At 43.1% G+C, this 14787-nt stretch overlaps 1 protein-coding gene across 1 annotated transcript in view; it reads left to right on the plus strand.

Moving 5' to 3' along the window:
- USP39 (ubiquitin specific peptidase 39) overlaps positions 1-12718 on the plus strand; it is a 100526-nt gene extending 87808 nt beyond the window's left edge. The window contains exons 11-13 of the mRNA XM_033949894.1: positions 2471-2606; positions 5315-5401; positions 12670-12718. Of these exons, the coding sequence (XP_033805785.1) occupies positions 2471-2606; positions 5315-5401; positions 12670-12717 (271 nt within the window). The 3' untranslated portion in view covers position 12718. The remainder of the gene's footprint in view (positions 1-2470; positions 2607-5314; positions 5402-12669) is intronic.
- Positions 12719-14787: the final 2069 nt, after the last annotated feature.

Below are 14787 nucleotides of genomic sequence, written 5' to 3' on the forward strand. Positions count from 1 at the left end.
GCTCTAACGTGTGCGTGCCGGCTTCTCTTCTCTTCCCTCCGAAACCGGAAGTTATGTCCGGGGGGGGGGGAGAGAAGGGAAGCCGGCACGCACATGTTGAGAGCCCTGAAGCAAGCGTTCGCTACGGGCTAATGCGGGAGACAGGTTAGTGAAGCATTTGTTCTTCTTCCTGCCGGGTCCTGCCAACTTTCTGTTTCCGCCAAGGCAGGACCCGGCAGCATTTCCCCCAATAGGTTGATCACGATCTTGGGCTGATCAGCCTTCCTCTTCCCGACGGCAGAATTGACGTCGGGGAGAGGAATGCTGGTTGGCCGAAGCAGGGAGAGCTTGGGGCCTGTTATTGGTGGTGTTTGGGTCCTGGTCCCCGATGGTAATGGCAGTGGCAGTGGCTTGGGGGAGGGCAGGGAGAAAGAAAGAAAAAGGGCAGGCAGGGAGACAGAAGGAAAGAAGAGAAACAGAAAAAAAGAAAGGGAGGCAGAGAGAAAGAAAGGGCAGGGAAGAGGAAGGAAAAGTTGGGGGAAGGAATGAGGTCTGGAGGAGAGGAAGCATACAGGCTAAAAGAAGGGAAGAAAGATTGGATGCACAGTCAGAAGAAGAAAGTGCAACCAGAGACTCATGAAATCACCAGACAAGATAGGGAAAATGATTTTATTTTAAATTTAGTGATCAAAATGTGTCTGAATTTATATCTGCTGTCTATATTTTACACTAAGATCCCCTTTTACTAAACCGCAATAGAGGTTTTTAGCGCAGGGAGCCTATGAGTGTCGAGAGCAGCGCTGGGCATTCAGCGCAGCTCCCTGCGCTAAAAACTGCTATCGTGGTTTAGTAAAAAGGGAGGGGGTATATTTGTCTATTTTTGTATGGTTGTTACTGAGGTGATAGTGCTTAGAGTCATCTGCTTTGACCTCTTTGAAAAACCCTGGAATAGGAATGATGATTAACATTTTCTATGCGTACAGTGTGCTTTGTGTTTTTTTTAAATTTTATTGTTGGTAGATCATTTTGACTTGGTCATTTAAAAAGTAGCTCGCAAGCCCAAAAAGTGTGGGTACCCCTGTCCTAGGGGATCCCTGACTATTTCCTCCCCACTCAGGGCCATCAGACTGGGCAGGCCTTAGTATGCCCTTAAGGAGGGAACCCTTCGGAATCTGTCCTCCCTTCTCTAGCCACTCTCCCTTAGGCAGGGAGAGTCTCTCAGGGCCTCCAGACAATGAGGGAAGACTCATGGTACGATGGCTGATTGTGATCAGAGATGTATTACAACAAGCTTTTATTGTCCCTGCTGTGATAGAGTAGCCAGTTCACAGAATGCAGTAAGGAGGCTGGGATAATGGTAGAGTTGGCTCCAGGGCAGTGTGTGACTCAAACATGGTTGGCCATTGAAGCATGGGAGCACTTACAGCTGAGCCTGGGACTGCTGCCATTTTGGATATGTTTCTTGTAGTTGAGCAGCAGGATCCACCAGTCCTCACTGCAGAAGGGAAGGTGCATGCAGACCTGATGGAAAAGAGATCATGGGCTGCACCAGTAGAGGATTTTTCTCCCATATTTGCTGGGGTTTGATACAGAGGGTCTTTCTTTTAATGCAGAGGTATAAGTTGGATCTCTGGGGCAGTTGTAGGGAAGACCTCTCACTGGTGTCCTTGGCTTCCACCTTCAGCTCCAAACAGGCCACTGAACTAGAGATGTCCTTAACAACCTAGGCCAGAACTCAGACCTCTCTGGGAGAAGATTCACTGGTGGAAGTGAACATAAGAATCGCCATACTAGGATAGACCCACTTTTTTGAAACTGCTTTCAACTCTTAACTCTCCTTCACTGCTGTCAGATACCTATACCCACTATAACTGCCCCAACCCTGAAATGTCCTGTCTAAATTAGATTGTAAGCTCTTCCGAGAAGGGACTGTCTATTGTATGTTAAAATGTACAGTGCTGCATACGCCTTTCAGCACTATAGAAATAATAAATAGTAGTAGTAATAGACCGAAGGTCCATCAAGTCCAGTATGCTGTTTCCAACAGTGGTCAGCCCAGGCCCCAAGTACCTAGTTAGATCCCAAGTAGTTAAAAACAGATTTTCTGCTGCTTATCCTAGGAATAAGCAGTGGATTTTCCCAAGCCATCTCAATAATGGCCTATGGACTTCTTTTTTAGGAAATTGTTCAAACTTTTTTTAAACCCTGATAAGCAACAAATTCCAGTTTAATTACACGTTGTGTGAAGAAATATTTCTCTGTTTTAAATCTACTACTTAGTAGCTTTTATCTTCACTTTCTTTTCCACTGATCATCATTACACATTTTCTGGTTGGTCACTTAAGTGGTTTCTTAGTTGTACAAATAACATGAATATTACATGAAGGAGGCATGTAACATTACTGTTTAGCCCAGTTTTGCAACAGAATATTGTCTTTTGAGTTGCAAAGTTCCATCCACTCTGTTTTATTCTTCTTCTTGTACTCTGTAGAAATGTGGACCTGCGGGAGTACCTCTCTGAGGAAGCACAGAATGTGCACAAACATACCACCTATGATCTAGTTGCCAACATAGTGCATGATGGGAAACCCAATGAGGGAGCCTATCGTATCCATGTACTGCACCATGTGAGTGATTCTCTGCCATATATCTGTATGCAACTTCTCAATTGCTCTGCATACTATTTCTTGAGTTTATTTGATCATATTATTTTAAAAAAACTCATATCATGCTAGCATTATTTTGTTCAGTTCTGTAACTGGAAGTAGGCATGCTGCAAAGGTATCTTTCCTATAGATACTGAAGCAACCAAGCCATAGGAATTTGGTACAATTCGGTATGTACTACTGAGGAGGAGGAAGGTTTAAAACCAGCAGCTGCACCAGAACAAACCAATGTTTCACAGCAATAAAGCCAGACAAAATCATTTCAGTAATTTATTTGGATTTTCCTCATACCTTTTTCCAATAGCAGCTCAAGACAAGTTACCTTCAGGTACACTAGATATTTCCCTGTTCCTAGAGGGTTCACAATCTAATTTTTGTACCTAAGGCAATGGAAGATTAAGGAGCAGTAGTGGTATTTGAACAGAGCACCCCTGGATGTCAAGCCCGGTGCTCTAACCTCTGAGCTACTTCTCAGAAGACTGCTGCTAGAGGTCTGGGCAGCCATTTTGAGATTGGGGCTGGCACAGGCAAGAGCAGCCCCATCTCAAAATAGCTGCCGTGTCCTTGAGCGGCAGTAGCCCTTTTGACAGCAGAGATGGTATGGACAGAAGTGATTGGGGATCACTCCTGCTCTGACTGTGCCACTAGACCACTACCAATTTGATGGTGGGGGGGAGTGGTGAATATCTCTGATCGGGGGAGAAGTGCGGCCTGCTTCTGTTTGGGGAGGTGGGGAGATGCTATAGGGACACAGCACAGTTTTTGCCAAAAATGTACCAGCATTTATGACCAAAGCCAAATAACTGTTTTGGTGCCGAAAGAAAAACCAAAATTCAGTTGGCCTCTAATTTAAATGCCCCTCTTTCACCCTTAGTAGAAAAACAGTAGATGGTAGATGGTTCTGAAAGTGGTTTAATTTTGGGGATTATTGAATTTTGTGTAAACTATATGAGTAGTTATATGAGACTAGGAATGTGTACAAGTTCACCCTTTATGCTCCTCTTCCTTCTTTTGTAGTCTTCATATCCCTCTTTACAGCATTCTTTCCCCTATACATCCTTGGCATATGTCCAACAATTTTCTTTCCAAAAACGAGTGACCTTTTGAATACTAGGTGAGATTGATCTGAGGCCAACTGCTGCATCAGTGATTGCATCCTCTGTGTTGAAGTGTAGACTGGGAGACTAAGCTAGTAGGCATCCTTCTGACAGGCCCTTATTTGGTAATTAGGCCCCGTCTGGTTCATTCCAAAATGCACCAGATGAGGCTAGGCACTGCCATTTTGATGACAACACCCCGGAGGGAGGAGGGAATGATGACTTCTCCTTCCTCTCTGTCTCCAGTTAAGGTATTTTCGGGCCACGGAGTGGGCCTCTAGGCCTTCAAGAGGGGTTCTTTGGGAGGTGATGTATGGGTTGGGCCTGCCTTGGGAGGGGGGGGGGGGTGGTGTCGAGGTCTTTTTAGGGCATCCCACTGGACTACCAGAGCTAGGATTTGGGGGGTTGGGTTCCACTAGACCACCAGGGAGTTTTTTTAAGGGTGAGAGTGCAAGAGTGAGTTGCCAGAATTTATTATTATTTTTTTTTATTTTTAAATGTTAAGTTTTTCTGTCAGTGCCTGAGCCAATCGGTGCTCAGGCACTGATAGGAAAATAGCATAGAATAATGAACAGAGAATTACTGATGCAGTTTTAACGCAGCATGAATTTGCGCGCTCATTATTCTGAGCATTCCATGCGGATTTTTTAGCACTGGATTTGTGGTAGAATTTCCTCTACTGCAAATCTTTTGGGCGTGGGCCCATAAGGGCAGAAGAATCCTGATTTTGTATATTGCATGGAATTGCAATTCCTGAATATTTTTAATAAAAAGGCTTTTTTTCTCTCTTTAATAAGATGTAAGCTACATTTCTTTCCACTATGTACTAGTTGGGAGGCAATGTTTTGGTTGGTTTGTTTCTTTTTTATTTTGTAGAACTTTCGACACAGAGGTTAATAAAAAAACAACAGCAAAAGAATAAAAGTGATATTTTTATCAGACTGTCTTAATATATTTTTTGGCTAGCTTTGGGGAGCTAAAACACTCTGTGGTCAGAACCTTTTAAACTGTACATTCAAGTAGATTAACACAGCAATCACACTACTTAATCTGTAAAATATTTGAGTTAGAATAGTTGAAATGATGCATTATGACCTCTCAATGTGGCAGCATGGGGTTGTGACTGCTTTCCAGCTCATTTTGTCTAATCCAGATTATTTTGATGCATGTAATATTGCAGCATATCACTATGAGAAAGCTTTTAATAAGCTTTCTTATGTTGGACTTGATTAGATGTTAAAACCTGAAACACAGTAAAACTTTCTTATGGAGAATCCTTTTGTGACACTGTTACATATAGGGACGCCTTACTGTAGCATTCCTGTTTTATACAGCTATGTTTAGTTCTTGCTGCGATTCCATCGTCTGAACTAGCTGTAGGACATTGTAAGATAAAAGATCAGTTCCATCCAACCAGTCCTATCAGACTGGAGTCTTTTGTGATCCCTTAAAAGCCTGCATAGTATGTTCAGTGTAAACAGTTTATCAATAAAGCAGCCTTGCACAAGGCACTGTGTTTAGTTCTTGCTGCCTTAGATAATATGTGCCTTTTTTTCTTGTGGATTTTGGTAGGGTACTGGTAAATGGTATGAATTGCAGGACCTGCAGGTAACAGATATCTTACCCCAGATGATCACCCTCTCTGAAGCATACATACAGGTAAGCAGCAAGGAAACTAACCTGATACATTATAAACTTGACTACAGGAGATACTGAGCTGTAAATATGAGGAGATAGATAAAGATATGCATCTTTCCCAGCCTTCCCTGCCTCCCTTTGGCTGTTAAAGGAGGTATTTGTAGGAGGTGGAGACTTGACTGGCACCAGGAAGGGCTATGTTATGGATGACTGTTTGGAGCTGGGGATGATAATGTGGTAGTTGAAAGGGAAAGGGATCTCAGCAGTTGGAGATGCTTATTCTTCATGCTACAGCAGCATTAGCCCAGGTACTGTGCCCTTCTCAGCTAACAGGGAAGGGGAGTGGGGATAAAGCTGCTGTCAAAATATTAGCTTTAACACCTTCCTGTTTTGGGCCTTTCTTGTCTAAAGCTTGAAAAAACCCTGCAAATGTGAATGATATGTATTGTGGTTGGAGGCAGCAACTCTGAAAACAGCAGCCTCAGGCCTGGTACAAAGGAATTCTCTCTGTTCAGCTAAGCATGAGCTCAAGCTCCTCCTCTCCCCCTCAGCCTTCATACCTGGCCCATTCTTCTACTTTTAGATCATCTTGACCTGGGGTTGCTGGTAGAGTAGTCCTGGTGTGAGAGCCAATAAAAAAAAAGTATTGAAGTCCAGCACAGCGGCAACCTTGAAAGCCTTGAATTTTTCACCTGAAGACAGGATGATGTATTGTATATCTGGTGAACTTTTTTTCTTCTGTACCCATTCATGATATATGAAAGGCCATGCTACTTTCTTCAAAATTACTCTTGTCATTCTCTCCCTTCCCTGTGAGTTTTAGACTTAATTTTCCTATGTTAATTCCAAAGAGCTGTTAGTTTTTATTTCCAAAATAACAGTCAAACATTGTGTGTCATTTAGGACAAATCCTCATCCATTTTTTTCCACCCTTGTCTGTTATATTGCACGGTAAATTGCATCTTTTAGGGAAGTGTCTTGCTGTGCGTACAGTAGCTTCATAGTGTGTGGGAGCATGTACGTAATGGCTTCAATAAAGCATGGAAAGATGGATTTATGATGATCTCACCAACTGATGCCAGCATAGTAAATAAATTTGCTTAGCCTCCATTATCGAGCAGTTAAGCCGCTAAGAGTGGGGTTCCATTGTGGACAAATCCTCCCACAGTCAGGTGATGGCATCCAGGATGAAGATGGAGGACCTGAAGGAGTTTTCAGATTTGGAGAGAGTGATGGGCTTGAAGGAAAAAGGCAATCAGGGAGCCATAGCCACATGGCTGAGGAAGCATACAGCAGACTTATGTGGTGATTTAGAATGTGAGGAGACGAGACAGACAGCAACTTGAGGGGTGCTCAAGCAATGGTTTGCAGAGCTGAAAGAAACAATTGTTAGTGTCAAAGGGGAGCTCCAGTTGATGGTCAGTGACTTAAATGAGGTGTGCCTCAAGAGTCAAGGAGGTACAGGATGTGAAGCTGCATCAATTGCAGCATTGTAGAGATGAACTGGAATCTGTCTAGGTAGAGTACACTAACAAGCTGGAGGGCCTCGAGAATTATTTCAGGTGATGCAATTTGCTATTCCATGAGATACTGGAGGAAAAGGAATACAAGAACTATAGTGAAGCTGTGTGAGGTAATGATAGAGAGAGAACCAAATGGAGATAACATAAGAACTGCCATCTCCGGATCAGACCTTCGGTCCATCAAGTCCGGTGATCTGCGCACGCGGAGGCCCAGCCAGGTATACACCTGGCTTAATTTTAGTCACCCATATCCCTCTATGCCTCTCTTAAGGAGATGTGCATCTAGTTTTCTTTTAAATCATAGAACGGTGGATTCCGCAATAACCTCCTCTGGGAGAGCATTCCAGGTGTCCACCACTTGCTGCATGAAGCAGAACTTCCTTATATTCGTCCTGGACTTGTCCCCCCTCAGCTTCAGTCCATGTCCTCTTGTCCGTGTCACATTGGACATTGTAAATAACTTTTTTTCCTGCTCTATTTTGTCGATTCCTTTCAGTATTTTGAAAGTCTCGATCATATCCCCTCGCAGTCTCCTCTTCCCAAGGGAGAACAATCCCAGTCTCCTAAGTCGTTCCTCGTATTCCAAGTTCTCCATACCTTTTACTAGCTTCGTTGCTCGTCTCTGCACCCTCTCCAGCAGTTTTATATCCTTTAGGTTGGGAGACCAATGTTGGACACAGTATTCCAAGTGTGGTCTGACCATTGCTCTATAAAGCGGCATTATAACCCTCTCCGATCTACTCGTGATTCCCTTCTTTATCATGCCTAACATTCTATTTGCTTTCTTTGCTGCCACCGCACATTGTGCCGACGGTTTCAGGGTCCTATCTATCAGTACACCCAGGTCCTTTTCTTGTTCGCTCTTACCCAGAGTTGCACCTGACATTCTATACTCATGCTCCTTGTTCTTTCTGCCCTAAATGCATTACTTTGTACTTTTCCACATTAAACTTCATCTGCCATTTCTCTGCCCATTTCTCTATCTGACACCAGTCACTCTGGAGTTCCTCGCTATCCTTCTGCGATCTGGTTGCCCGGCATAGTTTTGTGTCGTCTGCAAACTTGATGATCTCACTGGATGTTACTTCTTCTAGGTCATTGATGAAAATATTAAATAAGATGGGCCCAAGTACCGAGCCCTGGGGTACACCGCTAGTCACTTTCTCCCAGTCTGAGAACTTTCCATTTATGCCCACTCTCTGCTTTCTGTTCTCCAGCCATATGCCTATCCATCTCAGTATATCTCCCTCTATTCCATGGCCTTGTAGCTTCCTGAGAAGTCTTTCATGTGGAACCTTGTCGAACGCTTTCTGGAAGTCCAAGTATATTATGTCTACTGGTTCTCCACTATCAATTTGTTTGTTCACTGTCTCAAAAAATTAAAGTAAATTCGTCAAACATGATTTCCCTTTCCTGAAGCCATGTTGACTGGCTCTCATCAGGTCGTGTGTATCCAAGTGCCAGACTATGCTATCTTTAATCAGTGTTTCGACCATCTTTCCAGGGACAGGTCTGTGGTTGCCCGGTTCTCCCCTTGATCCTTTTTTGAAAATTGGCGTGACGTTCGCTATCTTCCAGTTGTCCAGTATCTGCCCAGTTCTAATTGACAAGTTGGCAAGTTTTTGTAATAGTTCTCCGATTTCAACCTTCAGTTCTTTTAAGACTCTCGGGTGAATTCCATCCGGTCCAAGGGATTTGTCACTTTTAAGTTTGTCGATCTGGTAGTATATCTGGTCCAAGTCCACTTCTAATGTGGTGAGGCTGTCCTCTATTACTCCTTTGAACACTTTCACTGTTTCTGATATTGTTGCGGTGTCCTCCTTCATAAAGACAGACGCAAAGAAGGAATTTAGTCTGTCTGCAATTTGTTTGTCTTCCTTGATGTACCCTTTTCTTCTCTGGTTGTCCACTAGCCCCACCGCCTCTTTTGTGGGTTTTTTCCCTTTTACGTATCTAAAGAAGGGCTTGAAATTTTTGGCCTCTTCCGCTATTTTCGCCTCATAGTCCTTTTGGCATCCCTCACCGCCTTGTGGCATTTCTTCTGATCATTTTTGTGTTTGTTCCAAGCTTCGGTTGTTTTCGTGCGTTTCCATTTTTTAAAAGAGTCCTTCTTTTCTTTTATGGCTTCATTCACCATGCCGCTACTCCTTTGCCTTTAGTTTTCCTTTCTTTGGAAATCCGCAGAATGTAGAGATTTTGTGCTTCCGTGATAGTATTTTTCAGTAGGGACCATGCCTGATCTACCGTTTTAACTTTGTTCATTTTTTTCTTGAGCCGTTGTTTCACCATGGCTCTCATGCTATCGTATCTTCCCTTTTTAAAGTTTAAGGTCATGGTTAAGGTTTTTGTACGTTTCCCTTTCCTGATGTCAAGTTAGAGATTGAGCGAGTTTTATAGAGACTCGGTAGGCCACAGCAGAACCAACCTGGAGACACTGCAATGTGTTTTCTAGAGTATTGTTTCAGGCTGCCCAGATGGGGGAGAAGGGGTAAGCTGGGAGAGCCATAAACTACAAGAAGGTAGCTCACAGAAGCAACCAGGAGATTGAGAGGACAAAATCAAGTATAGATAGCTTTTTCCCTTCAAGCTGGAAATATCATACAACAGCACCTCCTTTACGGTTAAAATGCTTAATGAGACCTACAAGCAACTTCAGTCAATGGACTACAAGAATCTGCCATTAGTCATTGCAGATGAGAGAGACCAGAATATCAACTAAATTGGAGAGTCTACGGTGGGAGAGAGTGTGCAAAGGAGGCAGATGGCTGCAATAGTGCTCTGAAGAGACTAGTCCACTGATTGCATCATAAGGAGCACAGTGTTGTGAGAGACTAGACTGGGGACTGAAGCTTAAAATGGCAAGGGAGCACTGGGGAGATTAGAATGTGAATTGATATGACTGAAAGGAGTGTACAGATGGGGAAACAATGATTGAGATAGTGTTTGAGGAAGCAGATGGGTATGTGGCAACTGGAAGATGAGGGCAGAAGATGGGAGAACATGATGGTGATTGGTATTTAATTCTGAGTTAAAGGCCTGTAGAGGGAGGGGGCAGGCAGAAAGTGTGGGGGAGAGGGTGTGGAGGGAAACAATGGGAAAATGGTATTGCGGAGAAGTAATGGTAGAAAGGGTGCTCATCACTAATAAGAGATAGGCATAATGGGAGATGAGCTTAGGTTGATCACCCTCATTGTGAAGGGGTTGATTAAACATATATATGAAGAGACAAATTATGTTTTAAGGAGGCTATTCACCAAAAAGCAGATTGTTTTATTCTGGAATGCAATTAAGAGCCCTGAGCTGAACATTTTGTTACTGCACAAAGATTATCCCACAGTTTTGTTGGTGTCCAATTAGGAAGCAAGAAAAAGGGGGTTGGTGTCAGGGTATTGATTTCTAGGGTAGTAAAAAAAAAAAAATACAGTATTAATAAGTTCATTAGGACCCAAAATTGTGGCCGCAATGGAAAGTCAAAAATACACTGATTTGTCTCTATGCTCTGAAGTCCCAGTGGGGAGCCTTCTTTGTTAGAGAAAGTTTTGGAATTTAAGGAGGGCATCCACCTGGTGAGGGAAGTTTAACAATGGACCCTAGGAATGCCTTCTTTATGGGGAAAGGCGGTAATAGCCAGAGAGGTTCAAGTTTAAAACATTTATTGAACGCTTTTCACTTTAAGTATGCCAAGCATTTAAGTGCAAAGATTTTTATATTTTAACTTGAATATTCATGCCAGCTTATGCACTGCCAAGGATAACTATGCAAATTGTAACCTGGAAAATCTAATTGTTTGTATTAGATCCCTAGTTTGTATCAAGTTAGAATACAACCTTGTATTGTAAACTTGTTCTGTAATTATGTCAAATTGTAACCTGTCAACTATATAATATGTATGTTTAACCTGTAAGCCGTTCTTAGCTCTTTGAGGACAACGGGATAGAAAATGAATTAATTAAAAAATAAATAAATAGGGATAGATTTTATCTGTATGGAAGGACCCCATGTATAGTAATTGGGGAAGGGGAGGCAGGGATTAGTAACATCACATGGTTAGACCATGCACCCATACAGGTAGAGGTAGTGATAAGGCTTACAAAGTCTGGAGCTTGTTATTAGCGATTTAAAATAAAGCACTAGCACAACAGTGTGAGTGCTCTCCTAAAATATTTGCACTTCAGTGATATAAAGGAGCAAAAGCACCCACCACAGGCAATTTGGAAAGGGTTTTGAAGGTGGTAATGAGGAGGAAGCTTATAGCTTATGCCTCCCAAAAGAGGAAGAGGAGGGAAACTGAAGAGGAGTGATTGTAGGCAAGAGGGGGTTCACAATAAGAGAGGGGATCAAAAAGCAGCAAGAGATGCGACCTCATCTGGAACATTGCGTTCAGTTCTCAAGAAAGATGTAGTGACGCTGGAGAGGGTTCGGAGAAGAGTGACCAAGATGATGGAGGGGATGGAATGCCTCTCGTGTGGGGAATTACTAAAACGGTTGGGAGCTCTTCAGTTTGGAAGGGAGACGGCTGAGGGGAGAGGTGATTGAGGTCTGCAGAATCCTTAGTGGAGTAGAGTGGCTACAAGTGGATTGATTTTTCACACCATCAAAAATTACAAAGACTAGGGGGCCCTCGATGAAGTTACAGGGAAATACTTTTAAAACCAATAGGAGGAAATTTTTTCAGTCAGAGAATAGTTAAGCTCTGGAATGCATTGCCAGAGGTTGTGGTAAGAGTGGATAGCATAACTGGTTTTAAGAAAGGTTTGGACAAGTTCCTTGAGGAAAAGCCCATAGTTTGTTATTGACAAAGACAGGGGGGAAACCACTTCTTGCCCTGGATTGGTAGCATGGAATATTGCTACTCCTTTGGTTTTGGCCAGGTACTAGTGAGTTGGATTGGCCACTGTGAGAAGGGGCTACTGGGCTTGATGGACCATTGGTCTGACCCAGTAAGACTATTCTTATGTTCTTATAAGGAGCTGCTGATGCTAGAATTGGACAAAATCAGTCATCGGTTAGATAGATTATGCCAGACCTGAGTCTAGGGACAAAGCTAGTCAGTTAATGGCATATCAGTTGAAACTGTAGGAGTGAGCAAAGGAATAATACTCTAAATAAGGGGAATAAGGAAGCAGGAGCTAATGAAAAAGGAGAGTATATGAAATTGTATTTGAGGATAGTACCAAGAGCTCTGCACTCCAGAGGATAGTTCTCATATGAATCCATACCCTCCCATATCCTTAACACACATAGGGAAATTTTTACATCCGTATCGAGCTGGTTTTATACTGGGCCATCGGGCATCAGATAATAGGCAGCTATTAAATTTAAACTGGAAAGTCCAAAAGAGATGCAGAAAATGCCTTTTATTGGGTCTATTAGCCTTTCATGTTTTAAATGCTGAAAGCAGTGGGGCTAGGGGAGAGATTGCTCCACATATTTATAATCAACTAGCCTGTATTAAAACTAATGCGGGCTATTCCCACACTTTTGAGTTGGTAAAGGGGAACGCTGTAGGTTGTCCTTTCTGCTATTGATATTAGTTATGGAGCACCTAACACAAAGGGTGAGCAGAAACCCTTAAATCAGGTTTTTATTTCACCCCCCACTCCAACAATGTTTAATGAGCAATATAGAGTAATGCAGGAGCAATAGTAACAATAATATGGTTCCCAAAAACAAGCTGGGATTTCGTATAAATGAAAATTGGTGGTGTAACTTTTTGGAAACTTTCTTAGGAAGCAGTGTTTTCATTTTCTTTGTTTTCTTTTCTAGATCTGGAAGAGGCGAGAAGATGATGAAACAAACCAGCAGGGAGCATGAGGGAAAATGAACCTTATTTAACCTCTTCCCATTGAAGACAAAGGGCCGGTTGGAGAAGATGGTGCTGCCAGAATGGAAATCAGGGCTCGCCTGTCTCGGAAGTGTATTACTACCACTCTCACTAAAGACTTCAGCTGATGGCATAGGCCACTTGGTTAAAATGTTGCAGAATGAGCTTTTCTGGATATGGCTCTTTCCCACCGGTCCTGCTTACTGGAGAACACAAGAACTTTGGCAGATCTGTGAGCCTATATGTACTGGAAATGTGGAGGCTTGTTATGTGGCACTTTCAGTTCTCCTGAGCTGCTCAGTGTGCCAGTAGGGAGCTTCTGGAGGGTGAGAGTGAAAAGCAGCACTTCCTCTTGGCTCTTGCTATATTCTTCTTGTCGTGGACCCTGTCTCTGGGTACTGTTTGACAGCTGTAAGAATGGAATGTGTACATCTTCCCACATTATGTTTTGTATTTTTTTTTTTTTTACAAGCATTGATTAAATAGTATGCTCTATTTCGTGCATCTGGACTTGTCTTTCAATTATGCAACAGATAGCAATAGGATTTTGTATCCCCTCCCTCAATTTTTTTCTGAATTAGTATAAACATTTGTTCTCTGAGGGACAAGCAGGCCTAATATTCTCACATGTGGGTGATTCATTCATGGAACCCCATACAAACACTATCAAGTGCAATCACTTTAAATATTTTGGCAGTGTCTACACTCGATGTTGGCTTGCAGGACCTTCAGTTCTTCAATTTTTGCGGAGCTGCAATACTAAGTTCAGTTCTTTCTTCAACGCATCAAACTTTAACCCTTATTTTGTGCCTTCCCGTACTTATTTTTTATTATTTTCCTTATAGTTTGTTGGTTTTATCTGAAGTGTTCAAGGCTTGTGTGGTTAAAGCAAAGCTTACAGGAATGGGGCGGGGACGGGGACAAATTTGTCCCTGTGTCATTCTCTACTTCAGGGACCTGTTTCAGCCAGCCTGCTGAAGATTAGTGGAGCTCAAGGTCCGTTCCCCTGGTGTTTGCTCGCCCATGACTTGGTCAGGGGTTGCAGCACAGGCTGTTGAGGCACTAATAACATTTCTTTGGGGCGCTCACAGTGCCAGCTGCATTTTGTCTTGTCTTCCCCCCCCCTTTTTTCATGAGAGGTCTGGGGTGGGGGGGGTTGAGGGTTAGTCCGTGGAGGTCCGACTGACAGCCTGAAGATCCCAGTGAAGTGGCTGACTGGAAGCAGAGAACCTCTCTTAGAACAGTTGAGAGAAGCTAAAGCAGGCAGCAGTACCCTTTCCAGCCTGTGTAAAAAATCAGGAGTGGGGGGGGGGGGGGGGGTTGATATCTTCAAAAGCTGTTTTTTAACTGTTTCTTCAGCTAGGGCCTTGGTCACCCTCCACTAAAATCCTGTTGTTTTTAAAAAAGTTTTTGGTCGGTCTCGAGGCGATTTTAAGCAGTTTTTTAGCACTAAAATTCACCAACGTGGCCAACTTGGATATTCTTGATATTTTTGTTTTTTTTCGCAAACTTCTCCAAAATACTAGCTTTGCTTCCAAATTGCCAGGAATGGTGTCCTCTGACTCTAATGCCCCTATATCATACCTTCTTTGTTCGACAAGGCATGTAGCGCAAGGGCGCTTTTCTGCCACCCATCCTTTACAAAGTGGGGAGGCGAGAACTTCAAGTTTAGCTCCCATGTGGCCTCTAGAGCATGACATACAGCTTTTAAGCCTGTTAGGGGAGTGAAAATTTCCCCAGGAGCTCCAGAACAGAGACATGGTGTGTACATCTTCAGCAGACCAAACTGGCGCAGAGGCGAGGCATCTTCTCCCTTCTAAAGGGGAAGAAGCGTTGCCTATTAAGGCTTTTATCCCAGAGTTCATTAATCTGCTCTGGCAGGTGTATGTGCATGGCCAAAATATGCAACTTAGGTCTGCTGAAGAGCAACCCTTGGCGCATGTCTCCAAGAATCCTCAGAGTGCTGTTTCTATGAGAGCGGAGCTCCTCCCTGACTCTGATTGTCAATCGAACAGGGATTCAGAGGACAAAAGTTCAGTATTGTTCTCCTTACTGTCTCA

This window comes from Geotrypetes seraphini, chromosome 6, assembly GCF_902459505.1.
Source record: "Geotrypetes seraphini chromosome 6, aGeoSer1.1, whole genome shotgun sequence".
NCBI lineage: Eukaryota > Metazoa > Chordata > Amphibia > Gymnophiona > Dermophiidae > Geotrypetes > Geotrypetes seraphini.